The sequence below is a fragment of the Sturnira hondurensis genome, unplaced genomic scaffold (genome assembly GCF_014824575.4).
Source record: "Sturnira hondurensis isolate 20B ecotype Veracruz unplaced genomic scaffold, ASM1482457v3 Scaffold0014384, whole genome shotgun sequence".
NCBI lineage: Eukaryota > Metazoa > Chordata > Mammalia > Chiroptera > Phyllostomidae > Sturnira > Sturnira hondurensis.
The window spans coordinates 2,900,778-2,920,605 of NW_028087015.1; the positions used below are offsets into that span (position 1 = coordinate 2,900,778).

Genomic DNA, 19,828 nt, shown 5'->3' on the forward strand with positions numbered 1-19,828 from the left:
CCTACTTGAATATATACAAAGTCATTACTTACAAAGTGCTACTTACGAGCACAGTGCATGCTCGTATGTCCATGCATTGTGCTAAGTGTCTTCTATGCATTACCTCACTTACTCCTCACTCTATAGATCCGGAAACCAAGGTGGAGCCAGGGCCAGTCAAGCCCTCCAGTCACACAGCTAAATAAGTATGGATCTGGGATGTGAACCAGGCAATCTTATTTCAGAGCCTGAAATCTTAACCATTTACTAAGCTGCCTTTTTCAACCTAAAAACGTTATATGATTTTGCGTAAGACAAGCTCTCCTTACCAATACAGTAATAGAATTTCAGAACTGGAGATGGGACACGAATAGGACTCATCCAGGAAAGGATGGGGTGGGGGATGTGGAGAAGCAGAAGAGCAAGCCTGGAATGGTTGTCAGAACTAGCAGTGGCCTATTTCAATCAATGTCATAGTGTGTCCCAGGAATTAGAACCAATTTGAAGTTAAAAATTGGAATTGGAGGGAGATGAGGCTGGAGAGGTTGATAAGCAAGATTCATGGTTGTTTACCATGGTAGAGAGCTTAAGCTTTATGTTGCAGGCAGTGAGAATCTCCAAGTGAGAGGATGGGATCTATATGTTAGCTAGGCACTCTGCTAGCTGTGGAGGGTGTGGAAGGCTGAGTTTTCGGAGGTGAAGACCAGTCGGGAGGCTGCAGTAATCCAGATGAACAATGAGAACTGAAAGTGAGAGTAGGAGAGAAAACAATGGATTCAAGCAGTGTCCAGGAGGTGAGATTGGCAGGACTTGGTAGATGGTAGTCCTACTGATGAAACAAAGCAAATTTACCATTGGGCAATAAAAAATGCAAGAGCAAGGAAAGGTTTGGGGAAATATTGCTAGGTAAGTTTCAGTCGGTGATCTGAGTGCCTGCCAGGGTGTGGAGGCATGGTGATGTGGCAGTTGGACATATGGACCTAAGACTAGTGAGAGACAGAGATGGATGTCTTCAAACATGTAACTTAGAACATACTGGGATATCTGAATGTGCCGATGAGAAGAGTGAGGGAGTCTGGCAAAGTAGGGAAAGGAAAACTGTGCACCAGCGGCTTGAGGGAAAGTTTCAGATAGAAACGGGTGTGTGGTAGAGACTTCAGCACCTACGTAGGCTCAAGGAAAGGAGACAGAAAAGAGATTTATAGTAGAAGTTGAGAATAAAAACTTGAGAAAACCAGCACTTGAGGGTAAGGTGTCAAGAAAAGGAAGCATGAAAGAAATTTGAGAATGCTCATAACAGAGGAAAATTAGGAATTTGTTCTCTGAAAGTTGAGAAAGAATGTGGGACCAATGGTGTAAATGTTACCACTTCAAGTCAGAACTGGAGAGCGTCCACTGGATTTGGCAGCTGACGCCCAGGACTTAAGTGTCACCTGATTACTGACTCCTTCCTTTCTAACACTTTGGCAGCCACGTCAATATCCCAATTCATACTGAACCTAGAAACAAGTCAAGGTGGTAAGTGTTTTCCTAAGTGCTGTTCTTACGTCATCCTGCTCTCATATGGGTGATCTGTTCAGCTTCCATCCAGGACTTCATCTTTAATACTATAAAGAATCTCATTAGAACAGTGTTCTGGTGACCTGAGATCCTTTGCAAGTTCAATTTTTCATCTTTACTTAATCACCTGAATATTATATCAGCAGGTCACTTATATCCTCCCCCAAGTCACTGGTAAGGCATTTGTGACTATAGTCAGTTCTTACCTACCCAAGTACCTAGGACTACTTTTTTCTACTTCTGTGGAAGGTGGGACATTATTAGTTACTATTATCTACTTGATATCGAGCACACACTACATGTTTTCCTGCACAACAGTTCCTGCCAGCCTTTTAAAAATTAAGAGGTAGTTAATGTTATCTGTTTCAGGGTTGAAGAAATTGACACTCAGTATATCTACACAAGGGTTTGAAAGCAGGACCACTTCCAACGCCATGTGGTGTGCACATCTTCTTTCCTTTCTTTTTTTTCCCCTGTGGTGTGTGTAAGTCTTCATAATCTGAGACTTGTATTTTTCCAGTTTTACTGAGGTATAATTCACATACAACGTTATATACATTTAAGGTGTAGCATATTCTATTCCTTGAGTCATTTCACTAGTTTTTAGCATGTTTGCCTCGGACAGTCAACTTAGTGTGGCTATTTGTAAGTCTGGTAAATAGTCTGGCAGAGAGCGGACACCGTCCCCTGATCCTCACAGGTCCAAACCCTGCCACCCTTCAAGGACCAGTTATGACCTTGCTCCTTCCTTTACCCCTGGTAATCTCTCTCCCTCCCCTGCACTCCCATATCAATTTCCCTATTAACTCTCAGTGGTACTTATCACCATCTACCTTGTATTCTAATTGTTTATGTATGTGCCTTATCACCTTTGATAGGCTGTACTGGCTTGGCCTTTTAAGAAAGGTCAAAACAAGAAATAGCCCTGATAAAATCTACTGCATTCACTATGTAAGGAATCTTGAAGGTATTATTCATTGCATTTACTCAACTTTCTCTATTTGATGCATCCACATGATAAATTTCTCTCACAAACAGTGCCAAAAAACCTTGTTCTTGATAATTCTTAACAATGTTTTCCTTTTGCTATTATTGCAAGAAGAGTTACAGTAAAATTCTGGACCCAATTTAAATAAGGATGACTCTAATGTCCCCTTTAATTTTTGTCTGATCTTCTTTCTGTTTATTTTATTAATCTTGATGTGAATTCATTTTGGTAAAGAGCATAAAACAAATTTGGACAAGAAAGTAATACCAACCTAAGTGCCTTACGAATAGAATCTAGGTTTGCTTTAAACACCTGTCCCCACGGGACTTAGCATAGCCTCTGGTCTATGGTTACTGCGCACAGTAAATATTTGTGGCATGAGTGAATGAAGATTTGGAAATTGTATGTTAATTTCCATCAGTCGCTTTCTACTTCTCACAATTTCTGTAAACTTACAGTTTCCCAGTATCATTAAAAACACTTTTAATGAGCTATTAAACACCTCACTAAGGAGCCTTGGGTCCTTTTTGCTATTCCAAAAAAAGCTGTTTTCCCTTCAGCTGCTTCTGTGAAGTTATGGGAGTACAGTACATACTTAGAGCAAGGGTGGAGATTTAACAGAGCAGGCATGAAACATGATCTGGGATATGACTGTACCATGGTGACTTCTTTGGGTTCTCCTGGGTCCTTCCTGTACCAGGTAGGGCAAGCGGCATGTCATTACCTTCTTGGTCTGGCCAACAAGTACTTCTGCTTTTCTCAGGATCATGGTCTGCTTAGTGCCACGTTCCTCAGTGCCAGGCAACTCCCAAGTCACACAAGTCCAGAGAGTCTGGCTTCCTTGCTTTGGGCGGACCCCAGGCCCACCTACTATGTGATGTTTGTCTTCTGTTCTTCTTCCACTTGGTTGCTTCTGACCCAATACTTTAGAGATTGGCACCTCTTTCAATTTCTTCCATATTCAGGATGGCATTTAGAATAAACTTTGTTCTTAGGTATTCATTAGTTAGACTACTACTTTACAAGCCACAAACTGGGTTTATATGGCTTCAGCCACTGCTTGAATGACAACCCCCAACTACCTAGTGATAAGAGAACGTGACAAAGATCATGGCTTTTAACATACACCCAGTAATACTCAAAATCCCTATGTATCTGGTGGTTAAGAAGGCTTCATTCTGCATATTATTGTACTCCATAATTTTTTTATTATAGAATGAGGTCTAAAATAATACTTAGACATAGTAATTTCCCCTGGCAATGTTTTCTTTTTGCATAAAGAGATTTACAGCCCCTGGCTGTGGCTCAGTGCACTGAGTGCTGGCCTAGCAACCAAAGGGTAGCTGGTTCCATTCCCAGTCAGAGCACTTGCCTGGGTTGCAGGCCAGGTCCCCAGAAGGGGATGTGCGAGAGGCACATTGATGTTTCTCTCCCTCTCTTTCTCCCTTCCTCTCTCTAAAAACAAATAAATAAAAATCTTTTAAAAATTATTTAAAAAGAAATTTACAATGAGCTATTTCATGTAGTTTGAAATACTTTCTACTGAAAGTTATAGCAGTCGCTGTCAACATCAAAATGCCAGATCCAAGCCTATCCTCCTTAGATATTTGCAGTGAATGCTGAATTTTCAGTTATCATCACTGATGATACCTTTTCATCCATCCGTTCCATAAATATATGTAAAAGCACCTATCTGAACAACTCCATGCTAAGTGCTAAATACAGAAATAAACAACAACAAATGTGTTCCTGATCTAACAAAGCTTGTCAACTAGTGGGGGTAATTAAGGTATACAGTATGGACGCCACACATTGCAGCAATCAGGCTTTCACCTAAAAGCTGTGATTATTTCTGTCACTATAACCCTACCTAAGATGTGAGAGAGAAAAGATTTTTTCCCTATTGGTCTTGACCACAAACGGGCTTAGGTATCAAAGACACCAGCTAAGTGTGGCTGAGAAATAAGAAGATATCCTCTTGACTACCAAGCAGGAGATATAGATAATCTCAAAACAGATGGGTTAAATAAAGGGTTTAAGTATGAAAAATGTAACATAAAAAACTAATACATGAAAACGTAGGTGATTAAAAAAATACTAGTCTTGGGTAGGGAATGGTTTCTAGGCATGAGACCAAAAAACTGATACACCTGATTAGATAAAAATTTTAAACTTTTGTAGGGTGAGAAAGCAGAAGGCAGTAACAATCCATCCCAAAATTCGAAGACAAAACAAAAAAGGTGACATGTATGAAGGGCTCTTACAAATGAACAATCTCAATTTGAAAACCTCCAAAATGTGACTACATAATTCACAAAACATAAACATAGTAAGAGCTAACATTTATTAAAACATTTTTAGCCCTGGCTGGTGTAGCTCAGTGCATTGAGCTCGGGCCTGTGAACCACATGATTGCGGTTTGATTCCCAGTTAGGGCACATGCCTGGGTTGCAGGCCAGTTCCCAGCAGGGGACTCATGAGAGGCAACCATACATTGATATTTCTCTCCTTCTCTCCTTCCCTTCCCCTTTAAAGATAAATAAATAAAATCTTTAAAAAAAACATTTTTATTCCTCACACATGGATATGTTGTTTATTGATTTTAAAGAGAGTCTGGGAGGAAGAGAAACATCAATTGATTGCCTCCTGTACATGCCCTGAATGGAGGGCACTGACCTGCCACCTTTTGGTGTGCAGACAGGGACAACACTCCAACTAACTGAGTCACTGGGCCATGGCCCAGTACTAGCCAATATTTATTAAATTTTTATGTGCCAATACGGTATACTGATTGCTAAAATGGCCCTTATTCTCCACACCTCTTATGAACCTGTATCTTTTTACAATTTGAGTTTGCTGCGCTGTCCATCAAGAAACAGAGTCTATTTCCCCATTGTCTTAAATCTGGGCTGGCCTTGTGACTTGCTTTGACCAGCAGAATATAGCAGAGTTGATGGTGTTCATTCTAAGCTTAGGCCTCAAGAGGCCTTTATATACTTCACGGAACCTTGTCACCATTACTAGAAGAAACCAGAGTTAGCCTCTTGGAGGGTGAGAGATAATACAAAAGAGAGTCAAGTAGCTCAGCTCCCTAATACTTGAAGACTTTTAATGATGACATGGGTAATGATATGAAAGGAACATGACTGATACTGTATAATGGAATGTGTCAAAATTAGGGAGATATTTTTAACACAAGGAATCACTATTTTCCAATTCACATGTTTGATATTACAAAATCACACATAAGATCCATTCAAAATACAAGGCAGAATCATGGACTTTAATGTAACAGAGTAGGAAAAGTACATTTATGGTTTCATATTCCACATTGCAGCTAACCTTTAAAAACTACCACTTGTCAAACTTTGATGGGATATCAAAGCATATCCACGACTATCTGAAAGGAGTTGTTAAAATATTCCCCTTTTCAACTACATATGAGTGAAAGGTGGGCTTTTCTTCATCTTCTTAAGTCAAACAAAACAGTGCAAGAGATTAAACGCAGAAGCAGAAGTAAGACCCCAGCTATCTTCTATTAAATCAACCAAAAAAACCCCCCTAGAAAACAAGTACTGGTAAAGATGTAGAGAAATCGGACTCCTTGTGTACTGCCAAAGGGAATGTACAACGGTGCAGATGCAATGGGAAACAGTGCTGTGGCTCCTCAAAAAACCAAAGTAGAATTCTCACATGATCCAGTAATTCTACATCTAGGTATAGAGCCCAAAGAATTGAAAACAGACTCAAACAGATACGCACATACCAAAGTTCTAGCAGTGTTATTCAAAATAGCTAAAAGGCGGAAACAATCCAAATGTTCACGGACAGATGAATGGACAAACAAAATGTGGTATATCTATAAAAAGGAATATTATTCAGTGTTAAAAGGGAAGGCAATAAGCATGCATGCTAAAATATGGATGAACCTTAAATACATTATGCTAAGGGAAATAAGTCAGTCACCAATGAACGAATAGTGTACGAGGCACCTAAAATAGTCAAATTCATATACAGAAGTACAGTGGTTACCAGGGAGTCGGGGAGGGGATAATAAAAAGTTAATGTTTAATGGATATAAATTAAACCTCAGTGCTCCAACTTAATTTGTTTTGGAAAACTGTTTGAGAGGTGATTTGTTCAAAAGCTGAATGGCCTTCGTCCGTTGAGATGTGTGTGACTAATCACAGAGGAATCAGCAAGAAAGTGTTGTCGGGCAGAGAATTGAGGCAGCAGTTTTGTTAGACAGCTGAGACATTTCCTCTGTGGAGAACTTGGTCAAGAACCGAACTGGTCAAGAACCGAACCGGTCAAGAACTGAGATGTTTGAGAACTGAGGTGTGACTGTCACTCCAGGTTGGGATGACGAAGAAGCTCAGGACACAGATAGTGAGGATGGTTCACAGCAACGTGAATGTACTTAATGCCACTAAATTGTGCACTTAAAATGAATAAAATGTAAATTTGATGCTAGGCATATTTTACAATTTTTAAAAGCTGGAAAAAATGAGAAATGAAAACTCCACCAGTCCAGTCTTCTCATTGATTTTGAGAGGAGTTTTGGAAAATAGTTATTTTTATTAAAAGTTATTTATCCACATAATGAATTTATTTCTATATTTTAAACAAACATAAATACCTGAAAAATCCTCCAGTTTTCATTTCTAATATAGTAAATGTGGAAAGACATAATTTACATAAATAGAAGGTCTTCAGTCCTGAGAAATTATTGAGAGATAAAAGGGTTTTGAGACTAAAAAGTTTGAAAACCACATCTTTTATGACATTTAGTCTCTCTGCTCACACCTGCATTATGTCAAGATCTTCATCTGCTGGTACAGCTTTACCTGACAGCTATGCCAATTGCAGCCTGCAGACTAAAAGGACAGCCTGAACTATGTTCAAAATCGTCTTTTAAGTTTCTATTGTCCCCTGGATGCACTGTAACCATAGGACTGAGCAACACAAAGCTCCACCCAGATCAGTTTCTGATGTCCAATTAAAAACTGTTAAAAAGCTTAAATGCTGTTATATTCTAAGTCGTTTTATAAGTAGCAAGCAAGAAACACATTATTTCCTTTTTTCTGTTGGATCTTCATTCGGATACTGTTCCTGAAAACCACTCAATGCATCCGTGCAAAGAATTTAGTTCTCTCACCGTCCTGCTACTGGTCCGTTGCAGAGGGATGGGGTTAGGGAGCTAGGAAGCAATCCAAAACAGCAGCTGAAGCTGCCCCAAACCGTGTCCAGGCAATAATTTCCTCCATTTTGGGCCAAGTCAATTTGTCCCAGCAAGAGGCCGAATGTTATGGGAAGGAAGTAAATAAAAAGGATATTAGAAAGCATGGACGGAAATCAGTGAAACCGCAGCGGGTTCATCTTGTGTGGACGCTAAACGATTTGTACGCTAAGTGTGTGAAAGGCAAATGACAATTTCATGCATGAGTCTACAGCTGGGGCACTTTTAACGACGGGTCTGCAATTCTGAATGGGGACAAAGTCTAGTGATTTTCTCTTTCGGACCATCTTACAGCGTTCACTTTGGGCCGGGCCTGTGACCAGTCTTGTTGAGTGCAGCTGAGGCAGTTCCAAACAAAGGGGAATGGATGGCCTCTCGGGGAGCGGAGGAGGGCTAGGTAGCCCTCCGGTTGCCAGCCAGGTGTCCCTCAGGGTAGGCCCTGCGGGACTCCGGGAGGGAGGGTCCCGGGAGCATCGCCTCGGTGTGGTGGGGAAACGCTGGGCCAGGGCGCAGGGCAAGGCCGGGGCAGAAGATCCCGCAGTGCCTACGGTCAAGGTTAACACGCGCAGGGGAGGTACCTGTGGAGGCCTCGCACAGCCGAAAGAGTCTGGGCGATCATGGGAGCGCCGAGACGCGGCGGCGGCGGCGGGCTCGATCTGCTCCGGGGCGGGGGTGGGGGAGGCGGCAGGCCGGGGAGCCGTGAAGCGGCCTAGCCGAGGAGGTAACGGCCGCGACAGTGGAGACTGCGCCCGGGTCCGCCCGAGCTCTCCCACGTGCTGCAGCCCCACGCCACCGCCCACTTCAGCCCCGCCCCGGGCCCCGCCCCGGGCCCGGCTCCGCCCCGCGCGTCCCGCACCACCCTGTGGGCGGTTCTGGCGAGACCCCGCATCTCGGAGCAGAGCGCTCAGCCGGGTGGGCTCCGGGGCTGCGGTGGCTTGCGCGCTGTGGAAGTTTGAGCGACTGCTGGCCGAGGGGCCATCGAGAGCCAGGCTCCAGCCTTGAGGACCAGGGAGCGGGCGGACCCGCCTCCGGACACCGCGGGCCGCTGCCCGGGTCTCGCGCCCTCTCTGGTAAGGGGCTTCTGTCTGGGAAGGGTGCTTCTCCCGCCGCCCCAGGCGGGGCCTGCTCCGCGCACTCAGCGCAGTACCCGTCAGGGCGGAGGCTAGGCCCGGGTACTTAAGGGAGGAAGAAGCAGGTCCCTGTGCTCTAGGGATGATAAGGAGAAGCCTGGAGGAGGTTGGACATCTCCATTTCCCCTCTGCACCGCCCCCCTCCCCCATTCCCCCATTCTTTTTTAACCTTCTGCTCTGGGGCCTTATTTAGTACATGCAACCCATGGCCTAAAGGCTGGACTCGCTTTTAAAATAAGCACACAAATAATAAACATCCTAGCGGTGGGTACCACACCCTGGCTTTGAATTAGGGACCTGGGGAACAGATGGATGATGCGATTTAGTGGGAATAAGCCATTAATGCCGGCTGGCCCTGCGCCACTGCTTCGTCGAGATAGTATTCCCTGTGAATGAATATGACCGGGAGCTTCCAGCTTGTGCACGAGGGCACAGCTACTGCAGAGAGCACTGGTCGGTGTAGAGTATCCATCGACTTGAGCAGTGATTTCCTGACTTGTCTGGTGTTTAAATAGAAATGCCATTTTTATTAAGAATGACACTCGGTGATCAAACAACCTTTTGTTAATATACTTCATCAAATAACTGTCTCAGCCTACAAAAGTAGGTGGAGTGTGAATTATGTATACATTTTTAAAAATCTCACGAAATAGAGGAAGATGTTCAGCGTGGATCAGCTTCTGAGTCAGCAGTATGAAATCTCCCTCAACTTACTACTGAGGCCTTTTGGAGGTTTCTACACCTGAGACTGTACCCCCATCCTTATCTCCGTCTGTGCCATATGTGCTGTTAAGATGCTGTGAGATACTCATTAGGAATCCAAGCTTACCTTGTACATGTTTTTGACAAAACTTTTACTTTTGCAAGTTTTATACTTTTGCAAATTATAAATGAAAACACATAACGCATACCATCAGAACACTTTATGCTCTCCTGACTAAAAATATAAAGCAGTGAGGTAATAAAGGTTTTAGTTTTTGCTTTTTACAGTTGGTGTAACTTATAACCCTGGTTATTTATAACCTTTCTGATTAATTCTTTAAAATATCTTAGTTCAGTGTTTTCCTTTTTCTTATCAAGGAAAGGTGTCTAAACTTTTAAAATGTCATCTATCAAGCACCTAGTTTATGCTGTTATTCGTTTCTTACGGGAACAAAGTCAGATGGATGCTTATACTTCAGATGAACAAGAAAGTTTGGAAGGTAGGCACTTGTTTTTATGTTCATTTGTGTTATAATTATAAACAAAGACTAAAATAGGTATAAGCCTGACTTTATGATCTATTATAACAAAATCTATTAAAACAAAATCTTTCAGGAAGAGGGATGTAACTGAGATTATCCTGAGTTTCCATTCTCTGAAGCTTATTTTGTTTGTTTTAATTAAAAAGATAAGAGGACTAATGCTTATTTGTTGAACAGCTATTATGTGTCAGAGCTATGCAATTCCTATTGTAGGGAATTTTTCTTCACAGTTACTGCTAAGTTAGTATTATCCCTACTTAACAGATAAATAAATGAAACCAGATTAAGTAACATAGACCAACTAACATGTAGCAGAGCTGAGATTTAAACCGCAGTTCTTCCTCTGAAGATCTTCTTGCCTCTTCCTAGTAGGAAAGCATTTAGTTGAGAGTCAATATATGAAAATACCTTAGTCATTATAAAAGCACCATGTAAAAGTCTAATAATTATATCACTATTTTGCTCTGACAACTTCCTATTTGGGGACTTGAAATGAGAGGATTGCACACTTGTTTTATATGAGCTTTAAATATTAGATTCGGTAATCTGTCAAGTTGAGCAAGACTTGCATCAGAGCGGCACGTGCTTCTGTGACATAATCTTTTCTGCTTCATATTTATGCAGTGTAAAATTCATATTTAGTGGGACCATAACAAGACAGAATTCTGCACATAAGCTGTGGGGGTTCAATGAGCCCAGCTTCTTTGTTGCCCAAAGACTTAATTATTGCAATGAGACAATGCATTTGGGAGAACTTCAATAACAGTGCAATTTTATTTTCCATTCTTGAAGCTGTTTCTCCCATAAAGGTGGCACATCTATTAATTTTAACAAGCATTTCCCTTACGAATATGCTTCTGGGAGGTGGGGATAAAAATTGGACATTTGCTCTAAAATTGCTTGCATTCTGGTGAGATGATGTCGTCCTGGGTGGCAGTGAAAGAAGCAGGTGACACAGCTGGAGAATATGGCAATCAGTCCATTTGATATTAAGGCTGGTTAGAGCATGTGAAGGTAAAGGTGGCTGGTTGTCTAGGGAAGATGCTCATTATGACTGCTCTGTAGCAAACAGATAAATGCAGTCATTTAATAAAATGTGTTTCTTTCCTAATCAAACGCAGTGTAATACTTTTAAGGGCCAGAAGGAAAATTTTAAACCAAGATGTTATGTCCTATTTTTAGAATGGTACCCAGCCAAAAATATGTGCTTTCAGCTGTTTGTTATATGTGGCCTCCAGAAATGGAGCTGATTGTTTTTGACCAACACCTATTTCTGACTCTGTGCATCTAATTTTATTGAATATGAAATCATGTGGGGGTGTCTGCCCACCTTCTAGACATTTAAAAATAGTCTTAGAAAAGGAGTTTAAGTTCTACTATCAGCTTTACCAATATGGTGAGCTGGTCTATTACTGGCTTTGAAACTTCTCATTAGTTTCTATCACCCACTCCTAATTGTTGTCATCTACCAACAGCTACTTCATGTTCTGACTGTTGTGGCTCCTGCTCACTGTCACTCTCTCTAGAACTTCTCCTGTCTTAATTTTTGGCAATTGTGATATACTCACAGATGATTCTTCCAGTTCCCTTGACTCTTTTCTCCAGTGATCTCAGCCACTCACTCCTTTGGTAAGACCCTGGACCAGTGGTTCTCGGCTCAGGGTGATTTTGCAATGTCTGGAGATGTTTTTGGTTGTCATGACTGGGGAGCTGGTATTGCCAGCTTCTAGTGGGTAGGGCCCTTGGATGCTGCCCAACATTCTACAATGTCCAGGACAGCTTCTAGCAACAAAGAATTATCTAGTCCAAAATATTAGTACAGGCAGTGTTGAGAAACTCTTTCCTAAACCTACCATTACCCAACCGTATTCCCTCCATAATCTCTATCTTAAACATTCCACTTGTTGAGCACTACTGCTGGCCTTTCCTGCCCACTTCCTCTGGCACCTCTCCTTACAAGTACCTCCAGTCTCTTGACCCTTACCTTTCATGCTCACCCTCTTACCTGATTTAAATTCCATGGTTGATTGTAATCACACCCTTATATATCCCTCCCTTCCTTGCAAAATTCAACTTTGTGTAAATCCAGGTCTTCATCTACTCTCTATGCAAATCCATGTGATGTATATAGCTGGAGCAAAACACAACTTTGCTGACTTGGTCCCACTTTAAATTCATGACAATAAGCCTTAAGTGGACCTTTAATGCCGTCCAGCAATTACAGTGTCTGTTCCTAATTCATTCACACTTTGGCTCTCCAACACGACCATTTTAGTACTTGCCTGTATTTTCTCAAACCCTCAAACCTCCTTCCCTGTACTCACTTTTAGTTGATGACCTCACTGCCTACTGCACCAAGAATATTGAAGTGATAAGAAGACAAATTCTACAGACTCTCTCTGCCCCATCTACCCACACCCCAGCACCTACACCCGCCTACTCTGCCTGCCTATTATGATATGCTGTGGACTAAATGTTTGTGTTCAATCCTGGCTGGTGTTGCTCTGTGGATTGAGCACCAGCCTGCAAACCAAAGGGTCACTGGTTTGATTCCCAGTCAAGGCACATGCCTGGGTTGCAAGACAGGTCCCCAGTAGGTGGTATGTGAGAGGCAACCACACATTGGTGTTTCTCTCCTCTTAAAAAAATATCATCAGTGATTTCTGTGTTATTAAGTTCAATGGTCAGTTCTCAGTATTCATCTGACTTATCAGCTGCCATGGATAAAGTTGCTGATCACTCCCGTAATACCCTTCCTCTCATACACTCTATTCACTTGGCTTTCAGGTTACCTAATATTCTCTTGGATTTTTTATCTCGTCATTTGCTCCTTCTCTGTCTCCTTTGCTGGTTCCTCTTCTTTTCCATGACCTGGAGTACCCAGCATCCAAAGCTGATCTTCTCTTCATTATCTACACTCACTTTTTTGGTGTTACCATTCAGCTTCTTGGTCTTAAATATCCTTTATTTATATTCTGATAGATCTCAAATGTCTGTCCACAGCCCAGACAATTCTTCTGAACCCCAGACTTCTATACAGCTGTTTACTGCATATTCCCACTGTATGTCTAATAGGCATTTCAAATCGAACATTTCCTAAACCAAAGTCCTGACCCCCCCACACCAAATCTGTTCTATCCACAACTTTCCAATCCCAGTCGATGCCAACTCTTTTCAGTTGCTCAGGCCCAGAACTTTGGCAGCAGCTGGACTCTTCTCTTTCTCTCAGACTCTGCATGTAATCATTTAATAAATCCTGTTGGCTGTACCTCCGAAATATGTCCAGAGTCTGACCACTTGTCACTTCACTGATATCACCCCTGGATAGAACTATGTCTCATCTGTTTTACTATGAGATCCTCTAACTGGTCTCTCTGCTTCTTCTTTTTAAATTTTATTTATTTATTTGTATGTCTATTTATTTAATTATTGTTCAAGTACATTTTCTGTCTATTACTTCCATCCCAGCCCACCTCCCCGTGCTCCCTACCTCCCTCCCATTTCCACCCACCTTAGTTGTTGTCCATGTGTCCTTTATACTAGTTCCTTTAAATCCCTCCCCTTTTCCCCCTGAAATTCCCTCCCCTCTCCCCTCTGGTCGCTGTCCCCCTGTTCTCTTTTTCAGTGTCTTTGGTTATATTTTTCTTGCTTGTTTGTTTTTTTGTTTAGCTTCCTGTTAAAGGTGAGATCATATGGTATTTGTCTTTCAACACCTGGCTTATTTCACTCAGCATAATGCTTTCCAGTTCCATCCATGCTTTTGCAAAGGGTAGGAGCTCCTTTCTTTCTTTCTGCTGCATAGAATTCCATTGTGTGAATGTACCTAATTTTTTGATCCATTCATTTACTAATGTGCACCTAGGTTGCTTCCAACTCTTGGCTATTGTAAATTGTGCTGCTATTCCCCTGAATTCCAGTGGAATTGCTGGGTCAAAAGGCAGGTCCATTTTTAGTTTTCTGAGAAAATTCCATACTGTTTTCCATAATGGTTGTACCAGTCTGCAATCCCACCAACAGTGAACTAGGGTCCCCTTTTCCCCACACCCTCTCCAACATTTGTTGTTTGTTGCTTGTTTATGATAGCCATTCTCACTGGTGTAAAGTGGTATCTCATTGTGGTTTTAATTTGCATCTCTCTGATAGCAATATTGAGCATCTTTTCATGTATCTCTGGATCCTCTGTATGTCCTCCTTGGAGAAGTGTCTGTTCAAGTCCTTTTCCCATTTTTTAATTGGGTTAGTTGTCTTCTTAGAGTGAAGTCGTGTGAATTCTTTGTATATTTTGGAGATTAAACCTTTGTCTGAGGTATCATTGGCAAATATGTTTTCCCATACAGTTGGTTGTCTTTTTATTTTAATACTGTTTTCTTTAGCCATGCAGAAGCTTTTTATTTTGATGAGATCCCATTTGTTTATTCTTTTCTATATAGTCCTTGCTCTAGGGGACATATCAGTAAAAATATTGCTGCGTGGAATATTTGAGATTTTCCTGCCAATGTTCTCCTCTAGGACTTTAATGGTGTCAGGGCTTGTATTTAAGTCTTTTATCCACCTTGAATTTATTTTGGTGTATGGTGTAAGTTGGTGCTCAAGTTTCATTTTTTTGTATGTAGCTGTCCAGTTCTCCCAACACCATTTGTTGAAGAGGCCATCTTTACCCCATTTTATGTTACTGCCCCCTTTGTCAAATATTAATTGACTGTAGAGAGTTGGGTTTATTTCTGGGCTCTCACTTCTGTTCCATTGGTCTGTATGCCTGTCTCTGCTTCTATACAATTTGGACTTCTGTGATGTCTGTTCACACACTTTTCCTTCTTCTCATTTGGCTTGAGCTGTTAGCTTCCTTACTGAGAATGCACCAGATCCTCTTTCCTAAGGGCTTTTGCTGTGATTGTTTTCTCTGCCTGAATCTTCTTTCAACCCGGATAAAGGTAATACCCACCCCCCCTCTTCAAGTTTGTGTCACATGTCTTTTCTGAACGAGGCCTACCCTGCGAAGTCTGTTAAACCTGCAGTCTGCTCCCTTGCTCTGCTCCCCACATTCCCATCCTCCTTGCTTTGTCCTAGTTGTTTATATGTACCTCTCTCTTGTTCCCTGGAGTTTCAGCCCTGAGAAGTCAGGAATCTTTTGTTTCATTCACTGCTATACCCAAAGCAGCCTGAAGTGTTTGATACATGGTAGGTGCCCAATAAATATTTGCAGAGTTGAGTTGATGAATTGAATTAAGTGATCCTGGGCCTATCAGGTGTTTGGTCAGTATTTGTTTCTAAGTTTATTAGGTGGAGCTAGCTGCCCTCTCCATCTAAGACATTTGTTAAGGGAATCAATCAGTGAGGGCAGGAACATAGCATATGAGAGCTTTTGAATAACATACTATACTGATGGGATATGGTATTACTGGATAGAATTCTTCACTTGTCCTTCTCCTAATCAGTACCAAACACAGTTATTACTTGGTGTTAAGTAGAACGGTAATTATATACAGTATTTCTCTAGAGTTTTATGACTTATTCTTGAGGATAGCCTTGTGAAATGAGGATAAAATATAATAATCCCTGTCTTATAAAAGAGAATCTTGAGGTAAAAATGAGACAGATTATTGCACTCAGGTTATTTGATTTGAGGCGGCTGTATTAATAATAATAATGAAGCCCTGGCTGGTGTAGCTCAGTGGATTGAGCGTGGACCTGTGAAACAAAGGAGTGCTGGTTCAATTCCCAGTCAGGGCACATGCCTGGGTTGCAGGCCAGGTCCCCTCTGGGGGGCATGCAGGAGGCAATCACACATTGATGTTTCTCTCCTCCTTTTTCTATTTCCCTTACCCTCTCTCTAAAATTAATTAATTAATTTTAAAAATTAAAAAAATAATGAGGTAGTCTTGAGTTCCAAAGCTGTGGTGGTTTTGTTTACTAAATCATATGTCTCTCTAAACATGTTACTATTGAACTGTAAACATTTTGGCAACCAGGTATATTCATCAAAACAATCGTGTTTAGGTACATAGAATCTAAAATGGTCAAAATGCAGAGAGTTGGATGGTGGTTGCTAGGGCCTGGGGAGAAGAGGAAATGGAGAGGTGATGGTCAAGGGTACAGAGTTTCAACTGAGGAAGAGAAGTGAGTTCTCATCAGCATTGTGCCTTGATTCTGTATTGTATAGTTAGCATTTGCTAAGAGGATAAGGCTTATGTTAAGTGTTCTTACCCACTGCCCCCCGCAACACATAATAAAAAGGGGGTGAGAGGAAACTTTGGGAGGTGATGAATATGTCTATGGCCGTGGTTTCATGGGTGTGTACTTATCCCTAAACTTAGTGAGTTGTATATAGTAAATATTACAGTTTTTTATATGTCAATCATACTTCAGTAAATTGATTTTTAACAAAACCCAAACAATTGTGTTTAAAACAAAACAGCCACCTCCTCTAGTGACACTTACTTGTGTCTAGTGTGTGCCAGGTCTGTGTTCTAAGGTTAGTCCAGCAGAGATACCGTAGCTGGACAGGATCGCTCCACGAGGCAGAGCAGAAAAGTCCTGCCCTATGAACTTTCACCCTAGTAAGTGTTTAGCTATGGGGTTTAGTTGGTTGGTGGTTAGTCAGTGCTTACCCCTAAAGTGTCATACTCTGGCTTTGGTTAAGGGCTTGGTCAGCTTCTATCCATGTTTCATGTGACTGTGAATTAACATTTCTGGCGGGATTGTTCCACATGTTTTACTGTTTTTATTTCTTCTGAAATGAAGCTATTATTTCTATGATAAACAAAGAACTAGATAAAATATATTGAGCATCTACTATTTCCCAGAGTCTTTTAAAGTCGAAGAATAAGATGTAGGCTTTTTCCTCAAGGAGACAACCTAATATAAGAGACAGAGATGTAATGCATATAATATAGTTAGATAAGTACGATAATAGAAACATCTACACGTCACAGTGAAGGAAATGACCAACTGATCTGAGAGGAAAGATGTTGATCAAGAATAAGTATATATGTATACACATACAATTGTTATTATTACTACTATTATTGTAAGTAACTGTCTTAATGGCCATCAGACCCTATTTTCTTGTGGCCCAATGTTTTTAGTGCAAGTACAACCGAAGAGTAAGAACAACTGCTTGGCAGAAATAGAGGGAACGAGGAATAGGTAAACAGAAGATTATTTTCTATCTGAAAGACACTGACATTTTGTAGTTGGTAACTTAGCTGCTTATTCAGTCCCTTTTCTAAGGAGAATTGTTTTTGTAGCTAGTAAAAGTAATAATGTTTCTTTCTTGATGGATCATTTTCTCAGGACCACAATTGATACGTAATGGATTGTTTAATAAAAGTCATATACAAATATAAGTAAATCTGTTCCACGCTGGACATTTTGGCTACATTTTTACCTTGCTAAGCCAGGAGCACATTCCTTTTGAGAGGATCACAAGGCTAAGAATCTGTCTCTGTTCTCAGGGGGTACTTGGAGAGAGGACAGGACATGCTTCCCTTGCTGTGATTGCCCTATTTCAGGCTCCTTGTTTGTTTCAACCTTTTAAGTAGGAACACACTGGTTTTCTGCTTCCATTTTCTCCCTCAGCTTTCTTCCCTCTCTAATCCATTTTCAACATCCCTACCAGACTTTGAGTTCTGAACAAAAATCCAGTTATGTTATTCTCCTAACTAAATTCTCCAATAGGCCTCCGTTTGCCCAGAGCATTAAGTCTACATCCTTTTAAAATGATGTTGAAGGTGTCTTGTCATCTAACAATAGACTTCCTCTGTAGCAAAATGGTCCACCATGCCTCTCCACTCGTGAGTTACCCGAGTTATACAGCAAAAGTAGATACTGACTTGCTTCAACAAGAACATGATGTAACAGACATATTGAGCATTATATTTTAAGTAACATTTTTCTTCAAGTGAGGAATAAGCAATCAAGTTGTCTTCCCTCAGTAGCCGGTCTATAAACAGAAATCTCTATGCAGCTGAACCGTTTTCCTTATGTTCTGTGATCATAAATGCTGAATTACCCCAGATGGCAACAGATTTCTACCAGAAAAAAAAAAGATTGTTTCTTTTTGGGGGTGGGGTTGCTAATTTTTTTTTCATTATTAAAATTTGTTTCAAGTTGCAATTCAGTGCTTGGAGACAGTTTTTAAAATCAGCCCAGAAGATACACATCTAGCAGTTTCGAAGCCTCTGACAGAAATGTTCACAAATTCCTTCTGTAAGGTAAGCTGTCATTGCTTTCTCATTCGTATCTGATTTAAGTATCACTATAATATTATGTTGGATTGTTACTATTTGAGGGACCAGGTCTATAAGTAATTAACTTCTTTCTAGGTATAAGACAGTCAACATGGACATGATTAGTGACCTAAAATATCAGTGTAATTTTTTAATGTGCTTTAGATTTTCATAGTAGTGGCTATTCTCATCCTCTCACCTTTTTTTCTATATTTAATATGTCTTAGTTGACTTTTTAAGTCCACAGAATCAGAGCATTTTTAGATTTCTGTATCAGAATTGACATTCCCCTAAAACATGGACTACTACTTAAAAAATAAAAGGGTTGATCTTTAGGAAGCAACCATGTAAAAATAGATTCATCAGAGATTGAATCATCATATTGAAGCAGATTTCATCAAATTTGGCCATTGATGGGGTCTTTAAAACAGGGAAAGGTTAAAAAAAAAAAAAACAACAAGCAAACAGAATAATAAAGTAAAAAAGAAAGGTCAGGGTCAATATGCAAAACTAAGATTGACCCAAGTTTTCTGACTCCTCCCCACCAGTACTGTTAATATAGTCTCTGGTTTCTGGCCTTTTCAGGAAACGTGGACCATAAGATTGTCTGAAAAAGTTGAAGGTTAGGGATGCCCTTTGTGTCTTTTCGTTACACTGTGGTGCATCACGAACAACTGTTGTTTTTCTAGCTCTGTGTTCAAACTTCAGTACAGAGTGGGGAGCTCAGGAGAGAGGCTGAAACGTGTGGCACATGCTTCAGCCTTGCAGGGACATCGCTGACAACACCACAGTGGCCTCTTCTAGAACTTGTTGGGAAGAGGCTCTTAGAATAGCAGTGAAGATGGTAATTTGGCAGTACTCTGCTCCCTCTTTATATATAGATATTTAAATTTTGATTTGAGAGAGGCGGAGAGTAGGGTAGAGAGAGGCATTGCTTTTTTGTTCCACTCATTTATGTATCGTTGGTTGATTCTTCTATGTGCCCTGACTGGGGGTCGGACCTTAACCTTTCTTCTCTTTTTATTCTTGGAAAGAGAATGCCACAGCTATACTTTAACTTGTCAAACAGATGAATTCTAACTACATGACAGGATGTAAGGGACAGTGGCAGGTCTCTGTGCTCCTCATCAGGGAATTCCTCTTTACTTCGTTTTGGTTGTCGGGATCCTTCCATTGCCCCAGGCTGTGGCCTCCTTTGGGAACCCTGTTTTGGGGGCTGGATATGCCTGTGGCTGAAACTCACCTTTATGCTGAGATACTGGGGTGGCCTGTGCTTGAGACAGCACTTGGATTCGCTCTCTCTTTAGCTCCTGTCACTGTCATACCTAGTACTGAAGAGATCAGAACTTCTTGTCGTATCTCCTAGGAAGCTCAAATTTTGTTTTGTTTAAATAGAATTTGTTTCTTTTGCTATTTTGCTTTGGTTTTGATTGTAAAAATTTCTTGCCTGCTATTTTTAA

The 19,828-nt window shown here is 41.0% G+C and overlaps 2 protein-coding genes across 3 annotated transcripts in view; one reads left to right on the forward strand and one right to left on the reverse strand.

The window, feature by feature from the left end:
- NLN (neurolysin) overlaps nt 1-8,553 on the reverse strand; it is an 84,946-nt gene extending 76,393 nt beyond the window's left edge. Inside the window, exon 1 of the mRNA XM_037062847.1 lies at nt 8,345-8,553. Within this exon, the coding sequence (XP_036918742.1) occupies nt 8,345-8,385 (41 nt within the window). The 5' untranslated portion in view covers nt 8,386-8,553. The remainder of the gene's footprint in view (nt 1-8,344) is intronic.
- A 44-nt stretch (nt 8,554-8,597) lies between these two features.
- The window catches only part of SGTB (small glutamine rich tetratricopeptide repeat co-chaperone beta), a 31,562-nt gene continuing 20,331 nt past the window's right edge, over nt 8,598-19,828 (forward strand). Inside the window, exons 1-3 of one of the 2 annotated variants that reach the window (XM_037062861.1) lie at nt 8,598-8,836; nt 9,982-10,098; nt 18,250-18,353. In XM_037062861.1, the coding sequence (XP_036918756.1) occupies nt 9,999-10,098; nt 18,250-18,353 (204 nt within the window). In that variant the 5' untranslated portion in view covers nt 8,598-8,836; nt 9,982-9,998. Of the gene's footprint in view, nt 8,837-9,976; nt 10,099-18,249; nt 18,354-19,828 lie in introns of both variants that reach the window. The other variant, XM_037062860.1, reaches the window with a different exon arrangement.